The 17,462-nt window shown below is 35.1% G+C and overlaps 1 protein-coding gene across 1 annotated transcript; it reads right to left on the reverse strand.

Annotated features, from left to right (window-relative positions):
• Positions 1–11,849: 11,849 nt before the first annotated feature.
• On the reverse strand, positions 11,850–17,197 carry LOC136274091 (uncharacterized). Its single transcript, XM_066080280.1, has one exon. It carries the CDS (start codon positions 17,051–17,053, stop codon positions 12,611–12,613), a length of 4,443 nt encoding a protein of 1,480 aa, XP_065936352.1. The 5' UTR covers positions 17,054–17,197; the 3' UTR covers positions 11,850–12,610.
• Positions 17,198–17,462: the final 265 nt, after the last annotated feature.

Below are 17,462 nucleotides of genomic sequence, written 5' to 3' on the forward strand. Positions count from 1 at the left end.
GAGCGGCAATGACTTTCTGACTTGAAGTCTGTCTCTGTGTGTGTTGGTATGCTTACCATGCTGAGCACTTCCAGTTTATTTTTAAAAACGCTCCGCCTTGTCTCAACACATACATGTATTTCCATATTTAAAAAAAATATGTTGTAACAAAGCCGGTGTTCTATTTTCATTTGAAGTTTATTTGAATCATATACATTAGAAGGCTAAATATCGTGCTAACAAGAGAGATAAAGATGTTCTGGTTGTTAAGCTGGGCTTAATTTACATGAACTAAATAATTACTGTTCATTGACATACTGATATAAATTACAGATTGTACCCGTGTAAACTTAAGTCCCGATTTTTTTTATAAATGTTTCAATGACTGTTAACCCTTTCATTTTTGTATAGTTTAAGGATGTGCCGATTACATTTACAAACTATCAAACAAATACATGTAATATAAGGTACCTCACTACACCTACACTTATACTTTTTAAGACACTACGTCACAAGATGGCGATTTAAATGTTTTGTTAAACTGTTTATATCGTTATATTGGGTTGCATATCGTCGTAGCTCAGTGGTTAAATTATAGGTCTTCAAGATAAAAAAAAAAGTATTGGTCTTCTGAACCGCAGATTATGAGTTCGAATCCGTATAAAGCCTTTGTCATGTTAACTGAATTAAAGTTTTGAAAATATAATTTTTCACCCCAAATTGCACATTAATTATCCTATTAGACTTAAATACTTCTTATCCATTATGATATCTATCATAATCAAGTAATTTTCTGCTGATTTGAGAAAATATTTCACGGTGTAGTGAGCCATTTTTAAAAAAAATAATTCATAATTATATTTCCGTAAATATTTACAGATTGGTCCTATTTGCTAAATACTACGTTACCACAATCACGATTTAAAACACAATTAAAATCTTTTAATTTAAATTGTAGCGTAACGGAAACGGTCATTCCCCATCGCATCGCTTTGTGATGAACATATCGTCATGTATCGGTTGTGATGTTCGGATTATCGCATAAGGTCGTATCGATATGCACCACCTCGTACCTATATCCTAAAATTAAGGAAAAGTCCACGATCAGTTACGATATGTCAATCGTAGGGTTCTTAATAGATGGGAAAAAACGACAGTGGAACCAAGCATAAGGTTTCTCAAAGCACTTATTCCAGTGTTAATCTTTCCTTCGTGTCACCCAATTGTGTTCCATACATTGGACGACAATTAAGGTGGAATAACACACCTGGAAAAAGTCACTCAAATTAACAGGAATTTTTTTGATAATGAAAGATATAATGATAAATAAACTATTCAAATGTCAAATTTTAAGCGAAAAATTTGCAGTTTGGGGATAAAAAATGAGTATCTAAAATAATTATTCTAATAAGTAACAACAAAAGCCCCTGCGGGATTCGAACTCGGGATTTACGGATCACAAGTCCGACACTTTATCCACTCGGCTCTGGAGTAAGTTACATCTTTCAGTCCATAAAATTTTTTAATTAAACGAAATGTCGTTTCGATCAGTCATTTTGTGATGATGTGTTATTCCACCTTAAAATGAAATCAACATCAGTGTATTGAATAACCCATTTACTAAGACGTTCTCAGCGAACATGATTTAAATGTCTTGGAAAAGGGAAATCAATTGAAATAAATAAAAGCTTTCAGTTGTAATTGTTATAACCGAGATCAAAGTAAATAGCAGATGCATCGATTTACAGAAGCTTACGAATAAATGAATTTGAACTGAAAGCACGTTGGAGGCTAGGATTGAGACAGTAGTTGGACCGCAAAATCCAAGTAAATGCCGTGCTCTGCAAACACCGAGGAGCCAAAAAATGCATAAGATTGCCATTTTTTATAAGGTTGTAAATCTTGACGGCAGCTAAAGCATAGTCAATGCCAATTCAGATTTAGAATAGAAGATTTTACATAAAAACGAAATAATTCATTGTAATCAAGTATGTTTTATGACGATTGTTAAGGAAAAGAGTTTAGTGGAAGGACATCTTTAATTAATTACAGCTGTTACTAATATTGTTGCAATCCCGAGGTTAATGGCAGGACATTCCTTAAGAGGAGGGCTGAATATGGTTTGAACATATTTTATTGTATAAACATATACAAATGGTTCGAACACAAGTTCTTACAACTTACGAGGTTCTTACCAAGTATAACAATTTACAACTGTATAGTAGTTTACAATGGAAAGTACATAGAAATGGATATTACTAATATAGTTAAGTTATTGAGCAAACGTACATGTATAAAAAGTTCTGTTGAATTTGGTTTAGGCAGTAAAATTGAAGTTACACGAATCTGCCACAATCTCTTATAAATCTTTGAACAGCTAAAAAAATATGTTGGTTTAAATTGACACTCAGAGATTCGTCTCCCCACAAAAGTAAATGACAATTAATAATATTAATTTGATTTAAGTTCAAAAGGTTTGAAAACAATTCATTTCGTGCATTGATATAATTTTACAACCAAAAAACAAATGATAAGAATCTTCTGGTAATCCGCATTGGCAATTAGGGCTTTCAATAATATTTTTTCTGAAAAGGTCGAAGTTTAAGATACAGTTATGTCTAAGTTTTGTGTGTATGATGTTAAGTCGTCTCTTGCCGAAGCAAAAATAGGACGGAGGTTTAATTTGGTTTAATTGAATACTGCTTTTGAAACTTGTAAAGGAGGAATTGTTTCTGATAAGTAAACTTAAACTATTCCATTTATTGATCGTGTCAGGAACAAACGATTTCTTGAATATTTCTAGTCTACATTTTGGAATAGTATAGTCTTCTCTATTACGTGTATTGTAATTCGATTCTAAAGTCCTGATAGAAGGGAAAATTTCTTTTAAATAATCCGGTACCAAATTATTATGAATTTTATACATTGTGCTCAATTTTGTTAATTTTCGTCTCTCGGAAAGAGGCGTCCAACCTGTTTCTAAATAAAGGGACTCTCTTGAAGATAATATGGGTAAGCCAGTGATGATTCTTGCTGCACAGAGTTGAACTTTTTCTAATTTTTCGACATCTTGTAACGAACAACCATCCCAAACAACAGAGCAGTATTCAATTAAAGGTCGAATAAAAGTCATGTACATTTTTGATAAAGTATTTCTTCCTATGCTGAATTTGAGCTTCTTCAACAAGCCAAGTCTTTGGTATGCATTTTTAACAATATTATCGATATACTCTGACCAGCAAAGGTTCTGACAAAAAAGTAATCCTAAGTGTTTATGTGATGAAACATATTCTAATCGACTATTTTGGAATTGGAGTTTGGGAGAGTAAAAATTTGTTTTGAGTGTAAAAAATATTGCTTTTATTTTGGATGGATTAAATTTTAACAGCCAAGTGGATGACCAGTTTTCTAGAACTTTCAGATCATGATTCAGGACATATTCAATATTGGCAACATTGTATGAAGAAGATTGTAAAGAGTTGTCATCAGCGAACAGTCTACACAAGGAAAGCATATTTTCTGACACATCGTTAACATAAATCAAAAATAGAAGAGGGCCAAGAACTGAGCCCTGTGGTACACCAGCAATGACACCTCTACAGGAGGATAATATGTCCTTATACATAACTTTTTGTTTACGATTACATAAGTAGCTTTCAAACCAATTAAGAATATTGCCATATTGAATATTCGCGGCCATTGTTAGGTTATAATATTTACCTACATTAAATGAAACTGTATCAAGATATTAGGAAGTGTTCAAATTTTAAACCCAAAATATTTTGGTTTTTTTTATTAAATGATAGCTTATGGCCATAAATATCAAATAAAAAAGGTTAAGGCAGATCAGATGGGTAATTAGTTGACCACCCGGCCTCCTAAGGTCCACGTGTTGCAAACATATGTTAAACCCGTCGAAGCAAAACACCAAGGATTTTATTTTTCTATTATTATTATTATATTATTTAACCGATTGACTAAAAAATATTTTCAATGATTTGTTTTCAAAATTTTCCTTATTTTTACTCTCATTTTCATTTTGGAGGAATCAGAATGAGCCGCTGTATTTTATAATGAAAACTTTTGTTCAGAACTATGTAAGTCATATATTCCAATATGCAATGATCAAAATAATTCTACCGTTGTGATAGTAATAACTAGACAATAAAAATGTTAATAAGAAATAGGTGAGGGATTGTTTTAATATGAACAGGTTATTTATGAAAATTATGATAAAAACTTAAAATCTATCGTTTTTTTTAAATCATTTTAAAACACATTTTCAAGAACAATTAGAACCAAACAAAAGCGGAAAATAAATTTTCGCGCGGTATGTACTAAATATGTGATGATTGTATTGGGATTATGATCTTAAAAAAACCAAAATATGTATTCAACACTCGTGTGGTATTTTTACATATTACATTTGATTATTTAAATTTTTCAATAAATGTTTATCCTTTTACATGGTTCTTTTGAATCAAAGTCATATTTAATTTAACGGTGTGAGCAAAGAGGAAAATGTTTACTTGGCGCCATGCATTTTTCTTTGCTTTTTTACCCAGAACAACGCTTTTAATCAGAAAGAGGATCCTTTGTAACATTTCACTGCAATATAAGCTTTGTTGTGATGCGATAAATGATAGTTTTATCTAAATCCCTTTCTATAGTTACAGAAGCAGCTCACCATAAAAGGAAGACAGTACAGCTTCAATAGTCACACAGATTTTGCTCTTTTTTGCCATTTTTTATGGTATTCAAATTAGAGGCTTTAAATTTGATATCATATTTTTTTTAATTATAAAGGGGCAAGACAATGTATCTCTAGAATGCAGTCCAATTTCATAAATTCATATTTAAGGATTTTCTTATTTCTTCAGAAATTATAGCGTCCTGCCTTTTTAACATAATTGATTTGAAGATCAGGATTCGCGCAGCTTTGAATCTTAACAATAGAAAACAATCTTTATAACATTCTATCTGAAAAGACTTGCTCTAGACAGGAGTGTTTAATTACACCATCAAAGCTTTTGATATTTGAAATAATTCACTGTTTCTTATTGTTTTCAAACTTTGAAAAATCACACACTTTCATTTGGGTCCAAGTCAACGCACTTTGAAAAAAAAATCGAAGTGTGTTGACATGGTCTAAATATAACGCACTTTGAAAAAAAAAGATTAATTTTTCGAATTACGTAACCACAATTCCCCAGTCAAAAATCGGCCCTTACTTTTTAAAGAAAATATTTCATCTTATAAACAAATCGTTTTATTGCTATACAGGCAGTTACATTTGTTGATACGTAGACCTTATTTTTAGGTATATACCTAATAATGGCTAATACATATACAATTTACATTTAAGTTTGAATACTATAACTTTGAACAAATGGATACGTGCATATCAAATCAGCTGCTGTAACTTCCCAAATCAACTGCTGTGACTTACCTAACAATCTTATCCTTTCTAATCCGATGTTATCCGAACACTGTTTGTATGCCCCTTTAAATTTCTTCACTGTATCATTATTGGACAATCAATTCTTCAATTTGACATGAAGATGAAATGTTCGATATTCCGATCTTATCATTTAGCTAATGAAAACGGTATTGGGTCTTAATAATTTTGAACTTGCAATAAATTGACCCTTTATTGAACACATAAATTGTTACCCGAAGGATTCACAAAGCACTCTGATTGCAATATTCTTCATTAGTTGATCTTTAGTGTATAATTTATTTGACGGTTCTATATTAAATAAAAATGTACAATTAAGAGAGCATAATGTCCCTCGCAAATGATTTTATACGTTTATTAAAGCATTAAATAATTGATTTTTGGGAGTGGATTTTAATGCAGTTTCTCTGGCAAAACGGAAGTGAAACAGTGTTTGGCACATAAAAAACAAAAACATACGCACAAATCATCACCGCTAATAAAAAAAAACTTAGAGCTTATATGTCATTAATAAATTCGATGTAATTTACATGTATTAAGAAGCATCGTTTTTCAAGCAAAACTTATTTGTGAATACCCTAAAATAGTCAGATTTTAAAAGGTACGAACAAAATTTAGATATGTTTTGTAGTCGTCTGCATTCCTACGACAGAGAATACCAAAGCGCCATTTCGTAGCGTTTCGTATCAAGGGCAGATTATCTAGTAGGGGCATATACTAGGCTTTATCATTTGTTTGTTAAAAAAATTGCTGTGATATATTTTCCAGAAACATTTCATCTACTGATACATAATGCATCATAGAGTTTGATGGCGTTAATTATATCTTAAAATATTACACAATATGATTCATATGGAGCTTTCCCTCCATAGCTCAGCATTCTTGTCGGAAAAGTGCAAGAATTCTTATTAGAAAAAATTGTGCGTAATTGTTTAAACACAGCTAAGAAACTATTGCCATGCAATATTACATATCGCTGATAAAAATAAAAATAATAATCAATAAAATCAACTCCCGTCATTACTTTAGTACTTTGAATTTTGAAAATATAGTCGCATGTCTGCAAAGATGACTGTACATTGATTCTGTAACCCGTGTGAACCCGTTTAAAAAATGTTTGCACATGAGACTATATCTTTAAATCAAAATACCGAAGAACTCACGGGAGTTGATTTTGTCGATGTTTATTTATTTTAAAATCGATGATGTGTTATTTTACATGACAAGTACAGGTAGTTTCTAATCTGTATTTGAATTACGCAAATTTTTATAATATGAATTTTCGGACTTTTTCGACACAAGAATGTTGATAAAACCCCATATGAATCATGTTTAAGTAATATTTAAAGATAGAATAAATTCAATCAAACTATGTATCAGTGATAGAAATATTTCTGGAAAATTTATGGATCCAAGCAATATAAAGCTCTCGTCTCGTTCAACCAAACGCTCAGCTGTCGCTGTTAATCCCCAACAAAAAAGAGAGACTCTCTGCTTGTCAGAGATTTACGGAGACAGCCGAGCGTCGAGTTGAACGAGACTATATTGAACTCTGGCGTAAAAATACATACAACTACAAAAAATATCTAAATTGTTCGTACCATTTAAAATCTGACTATTTTCAAGGTGTTTATAAATATGTTTCCTTAAAAAACAATGCTTTAACATACATTATTTCAAATTTATCAATTATTCTCAAGAACTAATTCTTGTCAGCGGCGATGATTTGTGCTTTGGTCCAAACACTGTTTCACTTTCGGTTTGTCAGAGTAACTGCATAGGAGAGTTGATTAAAATCAACTCCCAAAAAATGATTTGATACTTATATTTACAATGAACACTTCCTAATTTTCTGCATTGTCTGCGGATGTGATTAATATCTAAATCAATGTTATAATCCTACGGCAGCGTATAAATTCTGATGAATGAGTCATTTGTTTGGACGGATTATCTATCTCTTCGGACAATTAAGATGATTATTCAGAAAAAAAAATTGATATCTGTTCGACCATATTACGTATTGTTCTGACGAATAAGCTACATGTATTTGTTTGTACGAAATACGTATTTGTTTGTATAAAATACGTATTTGTTCGTCCGAACAAATCTTAATTCATTCGAACCAATCAAAATTCGTCCGAACAAATAATATGTTCGTCTGAATAAATTCCTAGTTCGTCTAAGCAAATGCTTATTCGTCCGAACAATTATACGCGCCAAGATCAAAGAGACATAGACACGGTTTAAGATGGAACTTTTTTTATTCTAATATAACGAATAAAATATTTTACCTGTGTATTTTGAATGATTAATCAAAATTTGATTGTTAAAAACTACAAGCGAGATAATGAAGAAAATAAATGTTATGTATACAAAGATCGAGTGTTATATTTAATTACAAATAATGTAAAGTTAAAAGAAACCACAAAATTAATGTGGCAAACAAGATAAGCTGATCTACTGTTTTTATAAATAATATTTTCATCAACAAAAACAAAAATAGATTAAAACGAATACCAATACAACATATATGTAATAAGCAATGACGGGGCTCTAGCTTTGATTACAAAACAAAGCAATCGAACCTCTTTAAATTGTTTGTACCTCGATATTTGCATTTTGAAATGTTGACAAAGCTTTATCCATATTGACCATTATAGACATAAAAAAATAAATATTTGAGCTCAAATCGTGTCCAAGTCTCTTTAAACTCATTACGAGTATCTGACTTTAAGTTACCCTGTCTGAGTTACGGTGCATTAATGTATTTGCGTCTGCATCTTCATTTATATATATTTATCCAGACATGATATGAACCAGATTTAAACAAAAAAATTATTTTGCCTGCTGTTTGATCAATCATCAATATATGATGTATAAAATGAATCGACCCTCATCCACCCCAACAGAGAAGTAAAGTGATCCGCATATGCCTTAAATTGTATCAAGTATATATTTTCCAAAATATGAAGTTTACTGAAGCGCTTACATAGTTTAATTAAAATGAAAAGGTTGCATGAAGGCGAATTGCAATACGGTGAAATATACAGTGTCATTACAACATCACGTGTATGTCTGAAGCAGGTATCAATCACAGAAAAAATTATATCAAAACCATTTCTAAACTATGCAATTTGCTCATCAAAGTCTATTATCTCTTTGTTCGGTACTATTCTTTATATGTATGAACTGTTTTTACTTCTTTCCGCGCTGCAATGCAACGATTATCAAAGTCAACCTCTTTGAGCAAATAAACGACGAATATTGAACATCATTAGTACCAGAAAAGACCTCGGGCTACGGTTTCGGCTAGAAATATTTACAAACAGTCGACTATGGGGACCGTGATGACATAAAATAAATCGCAGTTATTAACACAATACCCGTACACGTGTTTTCTTTACACGTTCTTAATATTTGATTGATGCAATTGTTTCCAACGAAAAAAATTTTTTTTTAGAATGTATTGCAAATCAAGAGGACATAGACAACCGCATAACAGTTGCTGGATATTGGCGGGAATTAAAACCTATATCAGTTGTTGTGTCATCAGGAGAAAATAAACATATCAAATGCAGGTTGTATTTCCTAGACTACCAGTTGTATCAACAGTTATAGATATCGTTTCTAATAGATAAAAATTGAATATGAAAAATATTTTAATTGAACAATTTGATTCGATTCATCACTCGTCTTTAACATATATGAAATCATTACATTTTTTTTTATTTACGTTACCGTATTAGATTTTCATACTATAAAGCACGGTCCAAGTACCGTATAGGGAGCTGTATTTAAACCCCCTAGCTGTCCAACATGAACACTCTGAAACGGCATACATTAGTTCACACCGAAAGGATGATTGATTGAAAAATGCTAGAGCATTAATATAAATACCAGTATTCTAATGATTAAAATTAAAAATATTACCAAATACAATTCTTGTTCTGGGCTTTTGGGGGATTTGGTTAGATATAATCTCTATTTATTCGCATGCACTTAATACAATAGAATCATTAAATTTCTTGAGGCCAACTTGTTTAATTTTTTATTTATTTTCGTTGAGATGTTATCTAGTTGCGTCGCTTCTGTATCTACTGAACAACGACGGTTATTCATGATTCGTTGGAAATATCATTGCTTGGGTCTGGGCATCCACGAAAACTCATCCCCAAAGAATAATGATTTCCCATTCATAATTGATTTGTTAAAATTCGGACTATTCCATACTCAACTTATATACATCAGTAATATGCTATTGACGACGGTGATCTTACATTTAACTCATAAGAAAACAGCATTCCATTTTTTCAATACAACTTTTTTAAATCTTAATTTATAGAATTAAATTTAAGAAGGTTTTATCTTGCAGGTTGCGCTACAGTATTAACTATTTACTATACATTCTTACCAAAATTGCACAACTTTACATACAGATTAAAAATTCAAAACGAACTTCTGGAAAAAATCCTCTTGACATCTTTATAAACAACGCTTCATTTACACAATTTTCTAGCAAAATACACACGTGCATCCAGCAAGGCGTGAGACTTTTGTTTACAACATTTTTAAATCGTAAATTATAGAATTAAATTTAAGAAGGTATTATCTTGCAGGTTGCACTACAGTATTAAATTTTACTATATATTCTTACAAAAATTGCACAACTTTACATATAGATTAAAAATTCAAAACGAACTTCTGGAAAAAATCCTCCTGACATCTTTATAAAGAACGCTTCATTTACAATTTTCTAGCAAAATATACACTTGCATCCAGCAAGGCGTGAGACTTTGTTTACCTCGAAGTTACACATGTGCTTGAAAATCAAGCCCGGGCCTTTTCACCCCCTCTGGAAACAACACGCATCAAAAATTCAAATTACCTCGCATTATTACAAAACTGGGATAGTTAGACCTATTACACATTGTTTTTCATCTCATAAAAAAATCAGCTCCTGTCTCGTGCGGAAACGCCCCAAATTCAAAGGAAAATTCGGGAATTATTTTGCCTCAGCCATGTTTTGACGTGAACCTTCAGTGAAATACTGTAATGACACCTGTAATATTGTAACACTTGTCAAAGTGTGTCTTTATTTTTATTTGTGCATACACATGTCGTTCTTGGTTTGAACCCACATTCCAGGTTTGCCATTACTTTTAAAATTTATCCGTTTTGTATTTTTTGGTCACAATTTAATTATAAGAAATTCGGAGGGGGGGATATTCCGAAACTGCATCTTAAGCATGTGCAAAAATACCACCATGGCACTGACACGATTATCCGACACAATGTCAAATCTTATGAAGCATTTTAAACTTTCCAAAAGTTAATTACTTGAAAAAGTAACAATGATGCATTACACACCACTGGTGTTTGTAATGCAAATACTTTATTTTAAACTGATTTTGGATTGATCTTGCTACCCTAGTTATTGACAAACCTCATTGTTAGTTTACTTAATTAATGTCATCGAGCCTTCATTAGTATCTCCAACCAAGTTATAATACTAGCATTCAAATATATTGAACCTTTAATAACTACTATGTTAGGTTTTCAGGTTAAAATATCATTCATTCGATTGAAAAATACATGTTGGGACTATCTACATTTTGCACTACCATATAATTTCATTTCATTGGAAACAAAGTAAAAAAATGAATCGAGCTTTATAGAGTGGCCGCAAACCATTTTGTTTTTCTCTACATATAAATATGAAAAGAAGCAGCTCGAATTTTTACAGTACATGAACAATCCACTTACAGACATATAGACAAAGCCTGATCTATGAAATATGGTTAAAACGTAAAGGAACAGTATATCATTTTATTAAAAAACTTATCATCGGAGATATATTTTACATGATTGATAGGTACACGTAATAAACAAGTTTTTTAATAAACATCTCGCAAATAACCTATAAATCAAGAAATTGCTAATACAACCTATATAAAATGGACTCTTTTTTGTAATTCCCTATGTCACACAGTGGGGAACAACTGTCTGCATAGTACCTTAGAATCAATATATAGTACAGAATAAGATCATCCTCACTTTTTCGATTTTCATCTTATATCTGCTGTCACTTTTTTAGTTCTATTGAAAGCCGAACAGTTCCTTACCTTTTATTTTGTGATGGAATTCAGGACTCACGGACACTCACTTGCAATGATGTTCCTGATGCGCAATGATTAACAGCGTGTAATGCAGCATAGTAATCTGGGTCATAAATGTACACACTGATAGAGTTTAGATAATATATCACGAAACTTGATCAATACTTGACTATTAAGGTCGTAACATTTTTTGAACTTGCTGTAACGGGATGAGCGGAGGCTACTTCAAACAACAACAAGACATCTTAAATTTAACAAAATTTAATAACAAAAAAAATAAGAGAAAGAAAGAAAAAATAGAAATATAAACACTAAACCACACAAACACTCACACAACTTTCACTCAACAAGAAAAAATATTATGTTTATACAAATGACCAAAAATAAATTAGAAGAGTGTCCGAATCTCCGGGGCTGTAGTCCTGGACCAACTACGGACAACCACAACTAAAGTAGTTTCGTCACCACAATCATCATCATCGTCATCATAATCATTGACACTATTGTCAACATCATCGCCTACAACACCATAATCATCACCGACGTCACCATAATCATCTACTTCATCATCATCGACATGACCATCATCATCGTCGTCATCACCATAACATCATCGTCGTCATCAACATGAACATCGCATCGTCATCGACTTCACCATGAACGACATCATCTACACCATCACATCTTCATCTTCTCAACATCAACAATATGACACACGGTCAGCTATCCGTGTCCGCGTCAAATGCTGAACTTGTGAAACTAAAACATGCCACACAGGCTTCTAACACGATACCCCCTTCACACACTAAGCACGTCTTTATTGCTGGACAGCTCGGCCGGGTATAACTTAGCGCCTATTGTTAGGGTCGGCCAAGCACGTTGCAAAGAATTATGGGAAAAATAAAATCGGGTGTGTTCGATATGAACAGTGATTGTCACACACCTCCCCCCTTAAAAAATTGTCCTGCAATTTCAAATAAACAATCACTGAATTTTGAAAATTCTCACGTATTTACAATAAAACCTATATACATACCTGTACTGTCTACTATACATCTCACTGACGACTCAGGTAATCCGCACCCACATTGTCGCTTCCTTTGATCGCAATGATCCTAAAGCGGTATGGCTGAAGCTGCAAAGCCCAACGCATCAGTCTGGAGTACTCTGTCTTTGCTTTGTTAAGGTAGGTCAGGGGTTGGTGATCAGTTTCAAGTAGAAACTCGCGTCCATAAAGGTACTGGTGGAACTTCTGTATTCCCCACACTACCGCCAAACACTCCTTCTCGATAACAGCGTATGCCTTTTCTCTTGGTTGAAGTTTCCTACTGGCGTACGCTACGGGTAGTTTCTCGTCATCCTCCATCTGTAACAGCACAGCACCTATCCCATCATCTGCAGCGTCCGTGCGTAAAATGAAGGTTTCATTAAATTCTGGCAACTTCAATATTGGCCTTTCTGATAACATGTGTTTCAATGTATCAAAAGCTCGTTGCTGACTTTCAGTCCAAATAACTTTATTTGGTTGGCCCTTCTTCGTAAGATCAGAAAGTGGAATGGCTATCGCAGAGAAATTCGGAATAAACTTTCTGTAGAATCCTGCTAAGCCTAGGAAGGCACGAACCTGTTTCTTGGTTTGTGGTATTGGCGCATTTCTGACTGCATCAATCTTGTCCTGTTCTGGTTCTAGACACTTGTTGCCCACTATATGTCCCAAACAGTCAATCTTGTCAAATCCGATGAAACATTTTGTCGGTCTGGCCGCAAGTCCCGCATCTCTGAGTCGTTCGAACACAGTCTTCAGTATGTGTAGATGTTCTTCAAAGGTATCTGTAAAAACAATGACATCATCGATAAAGTTTTCTACGCCGTTCATACCTTGAAGTAGTTTTCTCATCATACGACTAAATGTTGCCGGCGCGTTTACAAGACCAAACGGCATTGTCCTGAATTGGTACAATCCGGATGGTGTGGAAAAGGCTGTAAGCGGCTTACTCTCGTCAGCCATCGGTACTTGCCAGTATCCTTTGCTTAAGTCTATCTTTGACACAAACTTCTTTCCGGTCATTTTGGAAAATATGCTCTCTGGACTGGGCATTGGTTCTGCATCAAATACCGTAGCACAGTTCAGTCGTCTATAATCAATGCAAAATCGATTCGTTCCATCTTTCTTCCGAGCTATGACAACTGGAGCTGAATAAGGGGAAGATGATGGCTCAATCACATTCAACTGTAGCATTTTCTGAACTTCTTCTGTAATTGTTTTCTCTGTACTGAACGGAATTGGATATGGTTTCACACGCACAGGTTCAGACGATGTCACAACAATCTTATGCTCTACTAAGTTCGTCATTCCAGGTATATCCGTAAATACATCTGAGAACGAATCACACAGTGATTTAGCAGTTTCCAACTGATCTGGTGTTAGTCTGTCTGCAAACTTTATGTCCTTTGCTGTTTCGGTTTGAGTAACAGGTGGCATAAGAATAGAGTCCTGTTGTTCATCATCATCTAGGTCACTAAAGTCTATGAGTGAAATTGCACATGTTGACAAAACACCACAGTTCAATGTATCTCGTTCAACATACTTCTTAAGAAGATTTGCGTGGAAAGTTTTCAGCTTGCCTCCCATATCGATCTTGTAGTCCATATGTCCTATCTTCTGTATTACACTATAAGGTCCCTTCCATTGCATGAGGAGTTTGTTTGACTTTGTCGGTAGAAGAACCAGTACTGTGTCTCCCTCTTTCATCTGACGACCTTGCGTTTTCCTGTTGTAGTACTTGCGCTGACGTTTTGAAGCTTTCTCCAAGTTTTGGCGAGCTATGTCACATGTTTCTTCCAATCGTGTGCGTAAGTCAAGTACATATTGATACGTTGTCTTAACGTCCTCGTCAGGAATTTCCTTTGTCCAAAGTTCTTTAAGAATTGTCATCGGACCACGAACAGTACGTCCATAGAGAAGATCAAACGGCGAAAAACCAAGGCTCTCCTGTGGTACTTCACGGTATGCAAAGAGTAATGGGTTGATGTACTTATCCCAGTCTCTTGGTCGCTCAGCACACATCCTCTTTAGCATCTGTTTCAACGTACCATTGAACTTCTCGACGAGTCCATTACACATGGGGTGATACGGAGTAGTAGTAATCCGTTTAAATGACAACAGACGGCTCACTTCTTTCATTACGTCCGATGTGAATTGCGATCCTTGATCTGTTAGCATCTCGATCGGAACTCCTAATCTACTAAAGATGTCTACCAGTGCCTCCGCTACTCGCTCTGTCTCAATTCCAGGAAGTGGAATAGCCTCGGGATAACGGGTTGCGTAATCGACAAGCGTCAGAATGTAACGATTCCCTTTGTCGGTAACTGGTTGCAGAGGGCCTATAAGATCAACTGCTACTCGTTGAAACGCCTCTGTAATTAGCGGCATTTGTCCTAACGGTACTGCAGGTACTTTTCCTTTTGGAATAGTCCGCTGACACACGTCACATGATCTGCAAAACCGTCTAATGTCTGACTGAATTCCTGGCCAGTAAAATTCGGACACTACTCTGTCGGTTGTTTTCTTTGATCCCAGATGACCACCCATCAGCGTTTCATGTGCTATCTTCATAACGATAGTTCTGTATTTCCGAGGAACGATTAAGTGTCGGAAAAGTTTTCCACTGGACACTTTGGGACTGCAAAATTCTCTGAACAACATTTGCTTCCGTTCACACATTTTTGAAAATCCGCCGTCACTGAAATGTTTAAGCTGTCCACTCTCAGCTAAGCTCCATAACTTTTTCAGTGTCTCGTCGTTTCGTTGTTCTTGTAAGATATCCTCCGGCGATACATCCCGTATTGCTTCCGGTACTTTCAATGGTTTGTATGGAGACTGTTTCTTTTTCAGTTGCGCACGCGTTTCAACAGCTGCTATGTTTTCAACGGAATGAATCCAGGCTGGATTTGGTTCATGTGGTTTCCTTACTCCACGAATATTACCAAGAATAAGATCGTACGAAGGCGAATCAAAGCACCAAGCATCAACACTTCCGGTAAAGTAAGGAGTATCGACATCAATTCTAGCCACATCTGAATCAATAATACGACCGTCTGCTAACTTGCATCGTTGAGATGTCCCTGTTAGTTGATCATCGTTTACCAGTTCTCTACGAATAACGGCACCACTACAACCTGTGTCTCTTAGCACAGTCACTAGTTTATTGCCAACACATCCTTTCACAACTGGCAGTTCCGTTTCACAGAAAGCAACCGAATCACCAACACACGGTAAGTTTCCATGTTTCTCGACGACACTCGCGGCTCCTTGGCGACCTCTACCGCGTCCTGGATATCCATGGTTCCCATTATTGTACGACCCACGTTGAAAATCACTAGGGTAAGTATGTTTCGGTGTTGTTTCTTGTTTCTCGCTCGAATTAAACGGCCTGTTATTCGGACTTTTGCGGAAGTTGCAGTTAAAGGCTTTATGTCCTTGTCGTCCGCACTCATAACACTTCACTGCATTTCCAGATTGGTTTTGTTGCACGGAATCTTTGTACGGCGGTTGTCTATCGGACTGCTGTCGTCTGTCAAAGAGCGGTTTTTGCGTAAGTGAAGAAGATGTCACTGTTCTGGCCTCAGCAAACTGGTCCGCGTATCGCGCCATGTCTTGGATCGAAGTAGGAATCCTCTCCTTTAGGAATAAGGCAAGTTCTTTCGAGCAACACAATAAAAACTGTTCACGTAAGAACAAGTCCTTCAGATCATCGAATGTCTTGTTAGTCTTAGACAGCTGAATCCACCGCTCAAGGTAACTGTCTAGTCTGGTAGAAAATTGCATAAAAGTTTCACTTCCGTCTGGTTTTGAAAATCGGAACTTCTTGCGGAAACCGTCCTCCGTCATGTCAAATCGTTTCAACAGGGCGTTCTTCAACTCGTTGAAATCAAGTGCTGTTTCGGGTGAGAGTCTTGCGAACACATCCAGTGCCTTTCCTTTGAGTAATGCGCTAAGATGAGTCCCCCACGTGTCTTTATTCCATTTCTGCGTTGTTGCGTATATCTCAAATCTTTGAATGTACGCGTCAATGTTGTCTTTCGAATCCTCAAACGGAGGAAGTTTTGGTCCTTTTATCACTTGAGAAGTTTCTTTCTCCTCTTTAGTCACAACACTCGGCTTCATGTGAGATCTCTCGAGTTGCAGTTTGTGATCAAGTTCCAGTTCTTCTAGTTTTTGCTGATGTCTCTTTTCTTCTATCAATCGGGCGTGCTCTCGCTCATCATGTTCTTTCAATCGGGCGTGCTCTCGCTCATCATGTTCTCTTGCGGCGCGCTCTTTCTCCATCTGTAGTTTGAAGTCGCGGTCTCTCTCCTCCTGTCTCTCGACTCTATGTTTCTCACGTTCGTCCCGCATTCTGGCCTGTTCGTCCTTCACGAATTGTTGAAGGTCTTCATCCTTCATCCCCATCTTGGTCCCCACTTCAAGTAGCTCCAGCATCTCCTTGACAGTAGACATGGTGCATTGACTGACAGACCAACTTACCTCAAAATTATCTCATAAAGGGACTAACTTCTCAACTTTTAACAAAACAATCTGCCTAACGTAACGTACTCACCAAGGGAAAAGGAAACAACGACCTACACTTGCTCTTACATGTACTACAAAAAAGATCAAAAAATGAAAATAAATAAACCTTGGCAACTGTTCACTTATAAAGATATCTTGTAGTATCTGGAGGAGTCAACTCATCCCACCGCTGCCACCAATTGTAACGGGATGAGCGGAGGCTACTCCAAACAACAACAAGACATCTTAAATTTAACAAAATTTAATAACAAAAAAAATAAGAGAAAGAAAGAAAAAATAGAAATATAAACACTAAACCACACAAACACTCACACAACTTTCACTCAACAAGAAAAAA

Source organism: Magallana gigas, chromosome 3 (assembly GCF_963853765.1).
Source record: "Magallana gigas chromosome 3, xbMagGiga1.1, whole genome shotgun sequence".
Lineage (NCBI taxonomy): Eukaryota > Metazoa > Mollusca > Bivalvia > Ostreida > Ostreidae > Magallana > Magallana gigas.